This window comes from Euleptes europaea, chromosome 14 (genome assembly GCF_029931775.1).
Source record: "Euleptes europaea isolate rEulEur1 chromosome 14, rEulEur1.hap1, whole genome shotgun sequence".
NCBI lineage: Eukaryota > Metazoa > Chordata > Lepidosauria > Squamata > Sphaerodactylidae > Euleptes > Euleptes europaea.
Genome location: NC_079325.1, coordinates 51,388,075 through 51,405,700, shown reverse-complemented (window position 1 = coordinate 51,405,700; position 17,626 = coordinate 51,388,075). Strand labels below are relative to the sequence as shown.

The following is a 17,626-nucleotide window of genomic DNA, read 5'->3' as shown; positions in this document are numbered from 1 at the left end:
TGATGGATCCCTTTCCCCCTTCAAGCTCCCTGCCTTTCATAAACTGTCTGGGAGTGAAAGATCGGTCTCCGTCGCACGTCCAGAGGTGCTTTCGATAGGGTTGTCAACACATGTTGTGACAAGTCACCGGGAGCGGTGGCAGGTAGTGGCGGCGGCGGGAAACAGATGCTAACTCCGGCTGCAGCCACAACAGAGCAGCAATTGGGAAGCGTGGAGGCCGCACATCGCGCACTTCGAAAATCTGAAAGGCTGGTGGGGTTTCATTGATAACTAAGGTTGCCAACCTCCAGGTGATGGAGGAAAAAAGGCACCACTGTACCAATATCAAAGGATAAGGAACTTAGTACAGGAGCGAAACATACAACGTGGTGCAAAAGTACAAACTTTATATGCTACAAAAATTCCCAGGTTAACAAAGTGTCTATACAATTAATACACCAACAGTAAAGACAAAAATAGTGGCTATATACAAAATCATGAAGTAACAAGGTACAATTTCAGGTGATAGCTGGAGATCTCCTGCTATTATAACTGATCTCCAGCCAACAGAGATCAGTTTCGCCTGGAGAAAATGGCTGCTTTGGCAATTGGACTCTATGGCATTGATGTCCCTCCCCTCCTCAAACCCTGCCCTCCTCAGGCTCCACCCCCAAATCTCCCACCGATGGCAAAGAGGGACCTGGCAACCTTATCGATAACAGGCGGTTGAGATGGAATTCAAAGATTAATCGAGGGCTTAAAGCACTAGGGTTGCCAACCTCCAGGTACTAGCTGGAGATCTCCTGCTATTACAACTGATCTCCAGCTGACAGAGATCAGTTCCCCTGGAGAAATTGGCCGCTGTGCCAATTGGACTCTATGGCATTGAAGTCCCTCCCCTCCCCAAACCCCGCCCTCCTCAGGCTCCACCCCCAAACTCTCCCACCAGTGGCAATGAGGGACCTGGCAACCCTATAAAACAGACTTGTTTGGTAGTTCTGGGTTCCCCCTTCCCAGTAGTAGCTTTGGGTAGGGTTGCCAGTTCTGGGTTGGGAAATTCCTGGAGATTTTGGGGTGGAGCCTGGGGAGGGCAGGGTTTGGGGAGGGGAGGGAACTCAGCAGGGTACAATGCCATACAGTCCATCATCCAAAGAAGATGATTTTTTTCCCCAGGCGAACTGATCTCTGTCATCTGGAGATCAGTGGTAATTCCAAAGATCTCCAGGCCTCACCTGAAGAAGAAGAGTTGGTTTTTATATGTTGAATTTCTCTGCCACTTAAGGGAGAATCAAACTGGCTTACAATCACCTTCCCTTCCCCTCCCCACAACACACACCCTGTGAGGTAGGTGGGGCTGAGAGAGTGTGACTCACCCAAGGTCACCCAGCTGGCTTTTTGTGTAGGAGTGGGGAAACAAATCCAGTTCCCCAGATTAGCCTCCGCCGCTCATGTGGAGGAGTGGGGAATCAAACCCGGTTCTCCAGATCAGACTCCACCTCTCCAAACCACTGCTCTTAACCACTACACCATGCTGGAGTTTGGCAACCCTAGCTTTAGGGGGTTAGAGCAGGAAAAATGTCTGGGAAAGGGTTAAATAACCTTTTCCTAGTGCTGCTTCCAGTTTGGACACAACTGCAGTTGCGACAAAAATGTGTGTTTTTTTCTTTCGAAAGGTCCTGTTGGGAAAATGTATATTGAAACTGAGGTGTAGTCCTATCAGTACAGCCCAATGTCCCCAATGGGGCACAGAGCAGATCCTTGGGGGTAATTTCAGGTCGCAAAAATGGTGCAGGAGTGAAGGACGGAAGTCTTGTCAGGTGTACCAATGGGAACTGGGCTCTCACATGCCCGAGAAGTAAGTTTGCAGAACCACTGGAATGTACTGTTTGAAAAGGCTAAAGCACAATTTACCGTAGGTCAAAACACAAACCATTAAATTTAGAAAATATATAGTATAATGGTGCATTAACTGATAGGCTTACTATATATATGCGGAATTATGTAACAATAAGAATAGTAACTCATGTAACCGGCAAGAAGATATGTTAATATATTTAGGTTTTCACCTCTTTCTCCTTTAAAGCGTGTTTATATGTTATACTTTAGGTACATAAATAATTTTCTAGAATAGTAGAATGTATAGATTGTTGGAGAATCGCTCCAAAGTATAGCTGCTCCAAAGTATAGCTGCTAAATGTCTTGTCATGGCTATGTTAACATATGTATGTTGTGTGTTTTGTTTTATGTTGTGTTGAAAATAAAAAATATTATTAAAAAATATAAATATATATATATATATATATAAAACCCCATTGGAAGCGCTGAACAGGGAACTCTCAATGCAACCGGAGCAGACCTGGGGTTGCACCCTGAAAGACTGGATCATCTAGTGGAAACATCTTCCTCATGTACCCCAGGTTTAGAATTGCCAGCTCCAGGTTGGGAAATTCCTGGAGATTTGGGGGTGGAGTCTGGGCCCTGGGATGGCAGAGTTTAGTGGAACAAAGAACCCCAGCAGAGCGCAATGCCATAGAATCCACCCTCCAAAAGAGCCATCTTCTCCAGGGGAACTGATCTCCATGGTCTGGAGATCAGTTGTAATTCTGGGAGATCTCCAGTCCCCACCTGAAGGTTGGCCAGCGTGTCTGATGACATATCTCTCCTTCCTGACCAAAGTTTTTTATGTTCTCTATGCTTTTTTCCTGTTTTGTATTTTGTATGTATATTAACTCTTTTTTTTTTACAACTCTTTTAAAAACTGTTTTAATGATGTAAGTTTAGGAGAGGGAGGTTGTTTTTAAGGGTTATCTAATGGAACTTTAGCATGCATGTTTTAAATTGTTAGCTGCCTTGGTGGCCCCTTTAAAAGGAGAAAGGCTCTTGCCACCACTGCTTGCCCCTGCCCCATGAGGGGATTGGGCTAGCCACTCATGCTTGCTCATCTGGGGCTCGGGCACCTGGCATCTGGTGGCAGCTTCTACAGGCCATGCACAGGGTCTGCCCCTTGCTTGGCCCTGGCAGATGCCCAGGGGTTTCCCAGCCATGATTCTGGGGGCCCATCCTGGACTTTTGCCAGGCCCCAGAATCTCTAGGACTGCCAACCTCCAGACACCCTGTGAGGTAGGTAGGGCTGAGAGAGTTCTCAGCCCTACCTACCTCACAGGCTAGATGGCCATCTGTCAGCAATGTTGATTCTATGACCTTAGGCACATCATGAGAGGGAGGGTACCTTGGCCATCTTCTGGGCATGGAGTATGGGTCACTGGGGGGGTGGCGGGGAGGTAGTTTGGAATTTCCTACATTGTGCAGGGGGTTGGACTAGATGACCCTGGTGACCCCTTCCAACTCTATGATTCTATGAACTGTGACTAGCCCAAGGTCATCCAACTAGCGTCATGTGGAGGAGTGGGGAAACCAACCCAGTTCACCAGATTAGAGTCCGCCGCTCATGTGGAAAAGCGGGGAATCATTACGCTGGCTGGGTGATGCATGCCCCAATAAGGGATCCATGATTGATCTCCCAATGTTTTTAAGTGTATTTAAAAGAGGCAAAGGAAAGGGCAGTATAGATGAGATCATGCCTTTGAGGGCGGGAAGGCTTAAGGCAGGGGTGTTGAACTCATTTGTTAGTAGGGCTGGATCTGATATAAATGTCACTTGTTTGGGCCGGGTGGGAGGTTTTTGGGGCGGAGCCTGTGGAGGGGAGGGACTTCAGTGCCATAGGCTTTCCCCAGAAGAAACCAGGGCCCCTAAGCTGAGGTTGTTTGTTTAATAAAAACACTTGTTAACTGCCTAATACAAAACATTGCTTAAGACAGTTCACAACAACAGTAGTCAAAAACTATCATAAATAATGATGCGGCTTTAAAAGTAATCAAAGCATCCGATTAAAACAATAATAAAACCCATTAAAATAAATCTCAGATCTAGAACAAAGGGCATAAATGACTTAGCCAGACTGCTTATAGATATTTTAGTGTTGAAGATAAGGGATGAGCCATGGCTTAGTGGGAGAGAATCTGCTTTGTGTGGAGAAGGTTCCAGGTTCAGTCCCTGGCATCTCTAGTCAAAAGATTTAGGTAGTGAAGTGATACTGTGGATACCGTGGACTGCCAAAAAACAAATCAGTAGGTTCTAGATCAAATCAAGCCTGAACTGACCCTAGAGGCTAAAATGACTAAACTGAGGCTATTGTACTTTGGTCACATTATGAGAAGGCAAGAGTCACTGGAAAAGACAATCATGCTAGGAAAAATGGAAGGCAGCAGGAAAAGAGGAAGACCCAACAAGAGATGGGTGGACTCTACAAAAGAAGCCACGGCCCTCAATTTGCAAGATCTGAGCAAGGCTGTTATGGATAGGACGTTTTGGAGGACATTGATTCAAATGGTCACCATGAGTCGGAAGCGACTTGATGGCACTTAACACACACACAACACAGTTAAGTGATGTGACAGACCTCCGCCTGAGACCCTGAACAGCCTCTGCCAGTTAGAGTAGAACATTCTGACCTTGATAGACCTTAATGGTCTGACTTGGTACAAGGAAGCGTCATGTGTTCAAAAACCAACCACAACAGACAATAACCAGCTTTATAGGAGTCCACAATTGGTTGGGGGAATAGAAATGTTTTCACTTGGCATGGAAAGCTTAACAAGGCAGGCACCAGGCAAGCTACTACGGGGAAGGCATTTTATGGTCTAGGGACCACCACAGAAAAGGCCCCGTCTCTGGTGCTTTTTCTGTTCGGTTTAACATCAAATAGACAATATAATTAATAAATAGCAGTAAAAATATTCAGCCCTCACCTAGTTGGCCTAGGCTAGCCTGATCTTCTCAGATCTCAGAAGCTGAGCAGGGACAGCCCAGGTCAGCAATTGGATGGGAGACCGCCAAGGAAGTGCAGGGGCGTGAGGAAGAGGAAGGCAATGGCAAACCACCTCTGAACGTCTCTTGTCTCAAAAACCTTACAGGGTCGCCGTAAGTCGGCTGTGACTTGACAGTGCTTTCCGCCACCTCCCAGATCCTAATCTGACACTATAACCACTACACAGCACTGTACACAGTCCCCACACTTTTGATGCTGAATGTGCATGGTAGATGACCCCCACTGGAGAGTCCCCCCCGCAGATAGGTTTCTGTTCTTGTACATGAAGACTAAGAACAATATTTAAAGACAAAAAAAAACCCACACTTGCCCACTGTGTATAACATGGCACAAACTCTGTTTCCCCCCACCCCCTTTTGGCCATCAAATCAGAGCTGACTTATGGTGACCCCGTAGGGTTTTCAAGGCAAGAGACATCCAGAAGTGGTTTGCCATTGCCTGCCTCCACATCATGCCCCTGGTATTCCTTCAAGGCCTCCCATCCAAATACTAGCCAGGCTGAGAATGTGTGACTGGCCCAAGGTCACCCAGCAAGCTTCCATGGCATGAATGGGGAGTCCGACCTGGTTTTCCAGGTCCTAGTCCTGACACCTTTATCATTACTTAAACAAAATACAGACTTTTATTTTCTGACATGATCACCAGATCACCAGAGTTCTTCTTGCCAGTCGAGTTTAAACACGTGACACCTTTTCCTTACAAGAAAGGAGGAAATGTAAAGTGTTTGTATTTTGTGTGTGTGTGCGCGCATGTATACATGTGTGATTTATGTCTCAGCTGTTTGTTTTTAGGAAGGATCAGGCTGTGAGTTTGTATGAGATCCCTTGTGGGTATCAAATTCTGCAGCCCATAATCGTTCTGAAAAGTTGATACAGTGGGCAATTCCTTAATTACCCTCGCTGGAAAAAAAATTTCCTACCTGCCAGAGCTTTCCCAGGTGCGTTCCAGGGAGAACAGCTCATCTATTGAAAGGAATCTTTGATTTTTTTTGTGCACTGGGTTGCAAATTAGGTCTTTTGCCGAGTTACCCAAACATTTGCTTGTCAAGGCCTTACCGACTGTTTGTACACTGCAGTGAGCCGGAGCTTGTTTTATTGCCATTTGTGACCCCTCCCCGAGGTGAATGCAGCCCATCAGTTATGCAAAGGGTGGCCTGGCAGGTGCTTAACAGCTCTCCCGGTTCACTCAGTACAGGCCATTCTCTTGATTTCTCTACCTTTGAGGCCGGCAGCTAGGGTTCCCAACTGCCCAGTTGTGGCCGGCATTTGCCCACCAATCGACCGGGCTGCCCACTGACCAGTTGATGGTCAGCAGGTGAAAGCAGGAAGGGGAGAGCAGTCCCCGCCCACATGGTCCCGGTGCACATGAACACATGAAGCTGCTTTATACTGAATCAAACCCTTGGTCCATCAAAGTCAGTACTGTCTACTCAGACCAACAGCAGCTCTCCAGGGTCTCAGGCAGAGGTCTTTCACATCACCTACTTCCCTAGTCCCTTTAACTGGAGATGCTGGGGATTGAACCTGGGAACTTCTGTCTGCCAAGCAGATGCTCTACCACTGAGCCACAGCCCCTCCCCTAAAAAGAAGCCCCAAAGTGGGCTCCCCCACAGTGGTGACCGCAGGGAAAACGTCCCTACATGAACACATGAAGCTGCCTTATACTGAATCAGACCCTGGGTCCATCAAAGTCAGTATTGTCTACCCTGACCAGCAGTGGCTGTCCAGGGTCTCAGGCAGAGGGTCTTTCACATCACCTCCTTGCCTAGTCCCTTTAACTGGAGATGCCGGGGATTGAACCTGGGGCCCTTCTTCATGCCAAGCAGATGCTCCACAACTGAGCCACAGCCCCTCCCCATGCAATACTGTTATGTCCGGGTTCCTAGCCCCCCTGTCTGCGCACTCTGACTCCACGGAGTGTGCAGACAGTAGACTAGGAATGCTCCCGTCTCCCACTCCAAGCTGCAAGCCAGATTGCACTTGATCTGACTTGCAGCTTGGAGAAGGAGGCGGGAGCATTCCTCCGAGTCCTGCTGTGCACCTGCTCTGACTCCAAGGAGGACACAGACAGTGGGGCTAGGAACCTGGAAGTAACAGCATTGGGAGCATGCACGTGAATCACTCCCCCCAGCCCCACCCAAAAGAAACTCTCACCAAAGGTAAGAAGGGATCTAACAACCCTACGGGCAGCTGAATGTATGAACTGAACTCCACTAAATGGCACTGCATTTGACATTAAATCTGTCCTTTGCATTTTTATCCCACCTTTCCTTTAAGGAGCTCAGGGTGGCATGCCTTCTTCTCCCACTCTTGTTTTCCTTCTTTTTAAAAACAAAATTTCTACTTCATTTGTACCTTCAGGAATGGATTTACAAGGAAGATGCTCTAATTGATAGCCATGTAGCTGCCCAAACGAAATCAGCCCCGTGGTATAAAATGATTGAAAAAGTAAAAACGAGTTCTATATACAGCTAGTATGGAAGAAGAAGAAGAAGAGTTGGTTTTTATACCCCAATTTTCACTACCTTTTTAAGGAGACTCAAACCAGCTTCGAATCGCCTTCCCTTCCTCTCCTCACAACAGACACCTTGTAAGGTAGGCGGGGCTGAGAGAGCTCTCTCCCAGCAGGCTTCACCTAGCTGGCTTCATGTGTAGGAGTGGAGAAACCAACCCAGTTCACCAGATTAGCATCCGCCGCTCATGTGAAGGAGTGAGGAATCAAACCATGTCATTTCTCTAGCCAACAGGATGCTTCTGAAAACTATCACATAGCTACCTAAAGCAACATCTTGGATTGGCTTCTTTTGGCAAACAGAGATGCAGACTTCTATGCTACACCACTTGGTGTTTTTTTTTTTAGGATGGAAAAGATGCTTATTCTCCCCTGTTTACTATGGGTTATGTGCTAAGCAATTGCCAGTCTGAGCTGGCAGAAATGCCACAGCTGAACAACTTCCACTAATCCACTGTAGCTCAGCATGTTACTGGCCCTTTTCCCACTTTACCCCTGTTAGGTCGGTGAATCAGGCAGGGCCCGCCAAGCCCCAGAGGATCCCGGGAGGTGCAAATTGGGGCTGTCTTCCCGCACAGAGATTTCAAATAAGAGCAAAACGTATGGCGCGTGAAATCCTGCAAATCAAATGGTTGGCTTAATAGCATGTGCCCATTATTCTAAGGCAGTGGGGCTGAACCCTAAATCCAAAAGGTGAAAATATTCCATTTGTCTAACTTTTAGTGACTGAATGACTGTGTAATGCCACCGAGCCCGGGCCTGCGGGGCAGACAGGATGGACCAAAGCAATTAGTCAGGGCCTGCTTTTCCTGGCGGTTTGGCCCTTTGCCAAGGTGCGGGCTTGGGCTCCGCTCCAGCACGGTGCCAAGACTTGGTTGCAAACAAACGGAAGGCAGAGATGATTAAACGGAAAGCTGGGGTTGCCAACTCCTGGTTGGGAAATTCCTGGAGATTTGGGGGTGCAGCCTGGGGCAGGCAGGGTTTTGGGAGAGGAGGGGCCTCAGCAGAATATAATGCCGTACAGTCCACCTTCCAAGACCGCCATTTTCTCCAGGGGAACTGATTTCTGTAGGCTGGAGTGGAGTTGTAATTCCAGGGGATCGCCAGGCCCACTTGGAGGTTGGCAACTCTAACAGTGCACATGACCTTGATGGGGGGATTAAAAGCTGCAGGAGGAACGGATAGGGTTGCCAGGTCTCCCCTCTGTGTCTTATTTCCCCCCCCCTCCAGCTACCCTCCCCACACCTCCCAGAGCCTTGCTGCCAATCAGCTGTTTTTTCCAATCAGATGTTTGGGGCCAGGCAGGAGGACGGGGCGCTGTTCGCAGCCTGTTTTACCTTCGTTGCTTCCCTTGTTCCAGTGGTTGTCTGGGGCTGCTTTTTTTCTCCGGTGCCCCAGTTGCTCATGATGTCACCACACTGGATGCTCCCCCTCCCTTCCCCCTGCCTGCTTCCGCCCGCCCACACCTGAGAGTGGGTGGGCAACTCGAGCAACCACCGGTAGATTGCCTGCCATAAGCGGGCACCTGGGAACCCCAGTTGTTGGGTCCCTCTTCGCCACTGGTGGGAGATTTTTGGGGCGGAGCCTGAGGAGGGTGGGGTTGGGGGAGGGAAGGGACTTCAATGCATAGAGTCCAATTGCCAAAGCGGCCATTTTCTCCAGGGGAAATATGCAGCATAATATGACTGATGATTGATGTGTTGATTAATAAACCATACCCTTTCTGCAGCCCAAACACTGGTTGTTGTGAATCTTTTGTTAGGAAGTGGCACACATGAAGCATCACCATAAGTCATAAATGCACACAGGAACACCTTGCATGGTGGTTTTAGTGCATTGGTCTAATCTGTGCATGGCTTGTATTTGGATTACTGGCAAATGTTCACCTCTTATTATTTCTCTTTCTGTAAAGCCTTCTAAGAAGGCCTTCAGCCCCATTAAAAATATTTGCCTGCCGTTCCCTTCACAAATTCATTATTATATCATGCCATCTATCCTTCCAGTATACCTTCATTTAAAGATTTCTTTTTTTTCTTTTCTTTTTTTAGAAAGAGCCACGCTTGGTTCTTCACTAAGCCAAATTCCACTCTAGAGCCACAGGGTGCAGACCCCTGGATTCGGCCCTCATACTGGAGCAACTCTCCATAGGATTATTGTCGAAGGCTTTCACGGTCAGAGTTCATTGGTTCTTGTAGGTTATACGGGCTGTGTAACCGTGGTCTTGGTATTTTCTTTCCTGACGTTTCGCCAGCAGGATTGCTCCATAGGATTGCTCTCTTAGAAGGCTAGATTAGGCGGACTTCTGACCCGTTCCAGAAAGGACCTCTTAAGCTTTCTAAAGGAAATCCTCAGAGCCAAATTTTAAAATTAAAATCTGAAAGAGTTCCCAGTGTTTAAAAAAGTCAGGATCCTGACACGTGGCCAAGTTTTCAGATTTGTGCGAAATCTTCCACCAGCCCTGCTTTTAGTGGTCTTTGTACACTCGAATGAACCACCTTGTCAAAGGACAGAAAAACAATATGCACGTCTGGACAAACACCTTGTCTGCGGCTCGGACGTACCTTCTGAAAGTGGGGGATGCACCAAAGAGGCTCTATCTTCATCGGGGGCTGGAACTTCCGGAGCAGACTCGTGTACGTCTCGTACACTTTCCCTCTGCGTTTCTAAAGGCAAACAGCAGAAGTGAGGCCCATTAATGGAGACACGAATGTGGGTGGGGAAGTGAAAAGGGGCCAGCTTTTACTAATGGGTTTGGATAGTGAGTTGTCTTTGCCGCAGGTGTATGAAGAAGCCTGCTCGACGCCTTTTGACGGCCAGACAAGTCTTGATGGGTGCCAGTCCTACAAGGAGAGTTTGAAGGGTATTGCCATGTTCAGGACCGTGCTCTTCAAATGCCTGAAGGGCTGTCACATGGAAGGGGGCAAAGACCTGTTCTCTGCTGCTCCGGAGATCAAGACCAGACCTAATCAGCTTCAGAGGGGAAGGTTTGGTTGAACATGAGGAGAAACGTCCTAATCATAAGAGCCAATTACCTAGTGGGGACGGGAGAAGGTTGTCCCTCGTGGGAGGTCTTCAAGCTCAGATTGAACAGCCATTTCTAGGGAGATGCTCTAGCTGTGGATTCCCTGCATTTCAAAGGGGGTCAGACTAAGCCTCAGAAGCCCCTTCTAGTTTTATGATTCTTAGTCTCAGTGAGGTGTAATGGTTAGAGTGTTGCACTAGAAACTAGAAAGCCTGGGTTTGAATTCCCACACTGCCATGGGTGCTCACAGGGTGACCCTGGGCTAGGGTTGCCAGGTCCCTCTTTGCCACTTGTGGGAGGTTTTGGGGGTGGAGCCTGAGGAGGGCGGGGTTTAGGGAGGGGAGGGTCTTCAATGCCATAGAGTCCAATTGCCAAAGCGGCCATTTTCTCCTGGGGAACTCATCTCTATCCGCTGGAGATCAGTTGTAATAGCAGGAGATCTCCAGCTAGTACCCGGAGGTTGGCATCACTACCCTGGGCCGGTCACACATTCTCAGACTATCCTACCTTACAAGGTTGTTGTGAGGATAAAACGGAGGATGCTCTAGGCTGATCCTGCATTGAGCAGGGGGTTGGACTAGATGGCCTGTATGGCCCCTTCCAACACTATGATTCTATGAGAATGATGTAAGCTGCTTTGGGTCTCCATTGGGGAAAAAGATCAAGGTGTAAATGAAATTAAATAAAACGAGGCAGGGCAATGGGGTGGCCCTCCAGGCCTGCAGTGTTGTGTGTGCATGCTTCAGTTTCAGCCATTTTTTGGGTGGGATCTTTGCAGTGCAGTGACTCTGCAGGCACAGACTTTTGCTGCAGTGCCTCTGAGGAGGAGCAAGCAGGGTTGCCCGGTCCCCCCTGGATACCGGTGGGGGATAGGTGGGTTGGGTTGCCAGCTCCAGGTTGGGAAACTCATAGGGATTAGGGAGTGGAGCTTGGGGAGGGCAGGGGTTTCATAGGGGAACAATTAGGGTTGGGAAATACCTGGAGATTTTCCTCCTGGAAGGCAGGTATCACCGTATTCCTTTTTACCAATGATTATGTCCATTAGCTGCAAGTCCCCAAATCAGGGCACATGTTTGTCTGGATCTTGCAGATGGTTTCTTTCTTGTCAACCAACGTCTTACAGTTAAGCGCAGATGTGTGCCTGGTCTTGCAGCATGACATTCCTCAGAACCTCTGGGACTGAACATAATTTTCAAACTCACTCCAATCTCCTCTGCCACATGGAGGGCTCCATGAAAAGCAGTTCCATCTTTTCTCAGACTTTAATCTGTATTTATTGGCAGTCCAGGATTGAGACTGTAAACTGTTGTATTTTATGTGTTTTATGACAGTTGTTTTATTTCTACTGCAAGCCATCTTGAATGCCACCAGGTAGAAAGGCGGCTAACAAATGTTTTGAATAATAAATTAATAATAAATAAAATAATATGAGGCAGCCTCCCATTCTGAAGAGGGCTGCAGGGGGTATGAGAGGGGGGCATGAGAGTCTGGATAATGGGGAGGGGGTTGGGCTACCAGCTTCGGGTTGGGAAATACCTGGAGATTTTGGGAGTGGAGCCTGAGGAGGTCGGGGTTCGGGATATAATGCCATAGAGTCCAACTTCCAAAGCAGCCATTTTCTCCAGGTGATCTGATCTCTGTCGCCTGGAGATCTGTTGCAATCCCGGGAGATCTCTAGCCTCCACCGTAGGGCTGCCAACTCTGGGTTGGGAAATACCTGGAGATTTTGGGGGTGGAGTCTAAGAAGGGTTGGCTTTGGGGTAGGGGAGGGACTCAATGGGGAATAATGCCATAGTGTCCACCTTCAAATGCTTCCATTTTTTCCAGGTCAACTGATCTCTATCGCCTGGAGATCAGATGTAATAGTGGGAGATCTCCAGCCATAACTTGGAGGTTGGCAACCCTACTTCACCTGGAGGTTGGCAACCTGGGGGGGGGGGAAGGAATGAGCCTCCCTGCTAGAAGTTGTTTTTAATATCATTTCCCCTGGTCCCAGATCCTTGTGCAAAGTGAAATCCAGGCAGGGGTGCAGGTCAAAGCCCATTTAAACAGCAGGGCTGAACTGATGGTTATAAAGAGAGGGGAGCCCTCTGCATCCTCAGAAGACGGGGTTACCTTTTGCTTCTTCTCCTCCTTCTGGGCTCGAATGTTGGCTCTTTGCTCCTCCATCCATATCTCTTTGTATTTGTGCTGGAGAAGGTCGAAGAAGGGGGTGGAGGGCCTGTGAAAGATTTAGAAAGAAAAGATAAAAGCAAAGACAAGACTTCCGGGGTCAGACCAAGGGCTGCCTAGTTTGGCATTTCTTGCAGTCCCCCAGCAGAAAGAACTCTCCAGAAGCTCGCAAGCTGCCTCCGATTCTCCCTTCCCTGCTCCTGTCCTTTAGCAGTCCCCTAACATGAAGCTTTTCCTGGCAGAAGATGAGGAAAAGCTTCACTTGCTTAATTTCTGCCTGTAGTCAAGGCACCGGAGCAAAGACTGGGGAAAGTAGTAATCCTTAGGGTGGCCAATTCAGGGCTTGGAAATTCCTGGGGATTTGGAGGTAGGGTTTTGAGAGGGGCCCAGCTCTAATTCTGGGAGATCTCCAGGCGCCACCTGGAGGATGGCAACCCTACCTTATGCAGAAGATAAGAGACAGGCTGCTTAGAGATATTGAGATTCTGTTTTCCAAAAAACACCATCCTAAGCACTGGTGAGCATTGAGCTGCCATGGTCAGTTTGCAGGATCTCTGGATAGCCCATGGAATACCATCAGTGGACATCCTTAACCAGGAGGGTATGTGCACAAACTGGAGATCAGTTGTAACAGCAGGAGATCTCCAGCTAGCGGTGTGCTTTTTAACATGGTGATGAGACCTTTGGCCGACTTGCTTCATTCTTTAAGGAGCAGTTGATTGTGGTTTTGCTGAAAACTGCCTTTTCTCTTATTGTATCGCTTCCGAACATGTACTCATGGCTCATCCTGTGTATTTTTCCACTTGAGCTCTTCCCACACTCCATGACATGATTTGATTACTAACCTCCAGGTTGTGGCTGGAGATTTCCTGCTATTAGAACTGATCTCCAGGTGACAGTGATCAGTTCCCCTGGAGAAAATGGCCTCATCGGCAATTGGACTCTATGGCATTGAAGTCCCGCCCCTCTCCAAGCCCCACCCTCCTCAGACCCCACCCCCCAAAATCTCCAGGTATTTCCCAACTCCAGGTATTTCCCAACCCACTGCTATTAACTACTACACCACGCTCACTCTCTTTCTGATATATTCTCTGAAGAAAATATATCACGGTGGTGGGAAGTGCTTCAAGTCGCAGCCGATTTATGGCGACCCCATAGAGTTTTCAAGGCAAGAGACATTAAGAGGTGGTTTGCTATTGCCTGCCTCTGCATAGCAACCCTGGACTTCCTTGGTGGTCTCCCATCCAAGTACTAACCAGGGCTGACCCTGCTTAGTTTCAAAGATCTGACAAAATCAGGCTAGCCTGCGCCATCCAGGGCAGGGCAAATACATTATACCCTTTGTGAAACAATAGGCATTTATGAGACTTGATGTTCTGGAGGACTCATAGCTCAGCTGTAGAGCACAGGCCACACATGAAGAGGATCCCATGTCCATTTCACGGCAAGTCCAAAGTCAAAGTTCTCACATAGCGGGGCTGGGAGAGATCCTAACCTGAGATCCTAACCTTAGCAGATGATCTCAAGCATCTACTGCTTGAGAGGGTCACTTTTCCGATCCCTCATTAGGACTTATGAAGTCAGCACTGACCAGCTTTTAAATGACACTCTTGCAGTCAAGTCCCCGCCCCAAAAATCCAGTGCCAGAGGCTACTTGATATGAATGCAGAGTTCCTGTTTTAACTTGGTTACTTTAGCCCCTGCCGTGACTTTTATTACTAATTATTGCACACCGCATGCCTCAGAGAAGCCTAATCTATGCCCATGTTTCCTAATGATGTTACGTGCACAACCTATTGCTATGCGCCCCGAGAGGCCATTCATATCAGAAGAGACATCTTTCCTCTAGACTTGGAGGGGGGTGCTATAGATCACAGGGCTGCTGAGGTCAGTCTCTTTAATGTGTTTACTTCCAAGGCAGCCTTCTGAGACTCAGCGCATCTCTGAGGTGGGACCAGCCCTCTAGGGTTGCCAGCTCCAGTCTGGAAAAGTCCTGGAGATTTGGGGGCGGCGTCTGGAGAGAATGAAGAGCTCAGCGTGAATGTAATTTTCACAGATTCTGCTTTCCGAAGCTGCCATCTCCACCAAGGGAACTGATCTCTGTAATCTGGAGAGCAGATGAAATCCCAGGAGAACTCCAGCACCCACCTGGAGGTTGGCAACACTACCGCTGGGCAGGATTGGGGTTGGGGGGGGCAGTAGGGTTGCCAGGTCCCTCTTCACTACTGGCTGGAGGTTTTTGTGGCGGAGCCTGAGGAGGGTGGGGTTGGGGGAGGGGAGGGACTTCAATGCCGTAGAGTCCAATGGCCAAAGCGGCCATTTTCTCCAGGTGAACTGATCTCTATTGGCTGGAGATCAGTTCTAATAGCGGGAGATCTTCAGCTAGTACCTGGAGGTAGTTTAATATGATGCACAACAGTAGGCTCAATTAATATCAAACAATATCAAATGTATTCTCAACAAGCCACAAACAAGGACTATGCAAACAAACAACAGTGCTGAACAATAATAGTGTACTATATACAATATTTACAAAGAATAGTCACCACCAGATAAGTCCATCAAGCTATCCAGCTTATAGGTACTTGTATTGTCCGTAGACTCAAAGTTGAGCACCCGGCTTCTTCTGTTTCTTGAAATTCATGTATGGCATTACACCCATCTTCTTCTTCTTAATTATTGTTTTCACGACTAAAGTCATAAGCAGTGAGCCATCGCACACTAACAGGGAAGCCTAAGGCACAGAGTGGTAAGCTGCAGAACTGCAGTCCAAGCTCTGCTCACAACCTGAGTTTGATCCCGACGGAAGTCAGATTCAGGTAGCCGGCTCAAGGTTGACTTAGCCTTCCATCCTTCCGAGGTCTTCCAAAGCAGCCATTTTCTCCAGGGAAGCTTGCTGGGGGTAAAGTGTAGACGACTGGGGAAGGCACTGGCAAACCACCCTGTAAACATAGTCTGCCTAGTAAACGTTGGGATGTGACATCATCCCATGGGTCAGGAATGACCCGGTCCTTTACCTTTTTAAGGTTTACTATATGAGTTAACAATGCGATTTTAATATACCTGGCTTAGGTCCCTCCCCTCCACAAACCTTACCCCCCCCCGGCTCCATCCCAAAATCTCCAGGAATTTGCCAACCCAGAATTGGCAACCCTACACCTGTCCCTAGCGGGTACACCTGAAGATCCTACTGGAGTGGGAGTGAAACTGGTACCAGGGCTAGGAATAAAATGTTGCCCCTTCTGAACTATGTCCTGGGAGGGGCTGTGGCTCAGTGGTAGAGCGTCTGCTTGGCATGCAGAAGGTCCCAGGTTCAGTCCCTGGCATCTCCAGTTAAAGGGACTAGGCAGGTAGGTGATGTGAAAGACCTCCGCCTGAGACCCTGGAGAGCTGCTGCCAGTCTGAGTAGTAGACAATACTGAGTTTGATGGACCAAGGGTCTGATTCAGTATAAGGCAGCTTCATGTGTTCACGCCCCATGTTCCACCCTGTTTGCCTGGTCCCATAAATCCCAGTGGAGCCACTGAGAAGCAAACTGGCCCCTTATATGGGTATCTCTACCCCTTTCTCTACCTCTTTCTGTCCCAAGTTCCATTTCTCTTCCCTGACGGATGCTGGAACCTCACCAGACGGCTTTTGCTTCTCATGTCGCTTCTCCCTGAACCCTCTAACATTTATTTATGCGCGCTCTCAAAATCATTACTCACTCAACAGTTTTCTCTTCCTGTATTTTTAAACAAATTCTCCTGCTAAATTATCTTCAAGAGCCAGGAGGCACTTGACTGAAACGAGGGGGGGGGGGGCGGCTCGGCTGTTTCCCTCGCAAGCCAAACCTGCCACGGTTTTTTTTTTTAATGGGCCCCTTTGCTGCCAAATAAGTCTTTAAGAAAAGCATAATGAAGTATTCACAATATTAAAATCAAAACCGTGTAGGCCTTAAACGAGCTACAAACCAGGTAAATCTCTTCCAGTCAGTAGGAGCCTTCGGTGCTTTCGCGACGGATACCGGGAAGCCGGGCCTCCTCTAAAACGAAGGCACCGGGGAGGGAGACGCAGGGGAAATGATAATTATAATTTGCAAATGCGAGGCTGACACTTTTCGGGTGTACGCGTGTATAAATCCTGACAGCTGTGATTCGCCTGTTTGGCGAAATAGTTCTCTGCCGAGACGAGAACAGGCTGTTCTTATGATGGCCCATCATCATATCCCCACAGCTCATTAAAACTTTTTTTTTTAATATGTAGGATGAAACTTCCCAGGGAAGCGAGGAAGCGTCAGAACCTTCCGAGGGGTTTTAAGTACACGCCGGTTGAAAGGCGGTGTAGGGGGAGAGCCCAGGGTCTGACAAACTGGGTTTTTAAGTTCCGCCTCCCCGCTCGCAGCGGGGCAAAATAATTGGTCATCAGTGACTACTAATTTGGTGGAGTAGCCAGAGGCGGTGGGTTTTTTCTCTTCCCGGAAAAAATCAATGACAGCGCCAGGGCCTGTTCAGCTCAAGACGGAGTTTCACCTTTTTAGATGTTGACGATCCTTTCACCGGAGACAGCTATTTTGTTAAAATTAAAATCTATGCACGGCGCCAACCTGTGAGCCAGCCGCCAGAGACAAAGTGGCATCTCTGCACTCCGGGGCCGTGTGTCAGTTTCCTCTGAAAAGTTTCCGCCTGGAAAACTTTACGTCGGGGCTTACAAAATGTCAAGCACACACTGCTACTTTAGGCATTCAGGTAGGGTTGCCAGGTGCCTCTTTGCCACTGGCAGGAGGTTTTTGGGGAAGAGCCTGAGGTGGGCGGGGTTTGGGGAGGGGAGGGACTTCAATGCCATAGAGTCCAATGGCCAAAGCGGCCAATTTCTCCAGGTGAACTGATCTCTATCGGCTGGAGATCGGTTGTAATAGCAGGAGAACTCCAGCTAGTACCTGGAGGTTGGCAACCCTACATTCAGCCGATTCCACACCTTGGAAAGAAAGCTGATTGTAGGATCCATCTGAAAAGGAAAAGAGACAGCAGAGATGGGGGGGATGGGTGAGGCTAAAATGATGTCATTGCTGCACA

General features: G+C 48.3%; 1 protein-coding gene across 1 annotated transcript in view; it reads right to left on the bottom strand.

The window, feature by feature from the left end:
- Window positions 1-17,626, bottom strand: part of CFAP77 (cilia and flagella associated protein 77) — a 58,916-nt gene that overhangs the window by 12,404 nt on the left and 28,886 nt on the right. The window contains exons 4-5 of the mRNA XM_056860163.1: window positions 12,516-12,621; window positions 9,940-10,041 (exon numbers count right to left, since the gene is read on the bottom strand). Of these exons, the coding sequence (XP_056716141.1) occupies window positions 9,940-10,041; window positions 12,516-12,621 (208 nt within the window). The remainder of the gene's footprint in view (window positions 1-9,939; window positions 10,042-12,515; window positions 12,622-17,626) is intronic.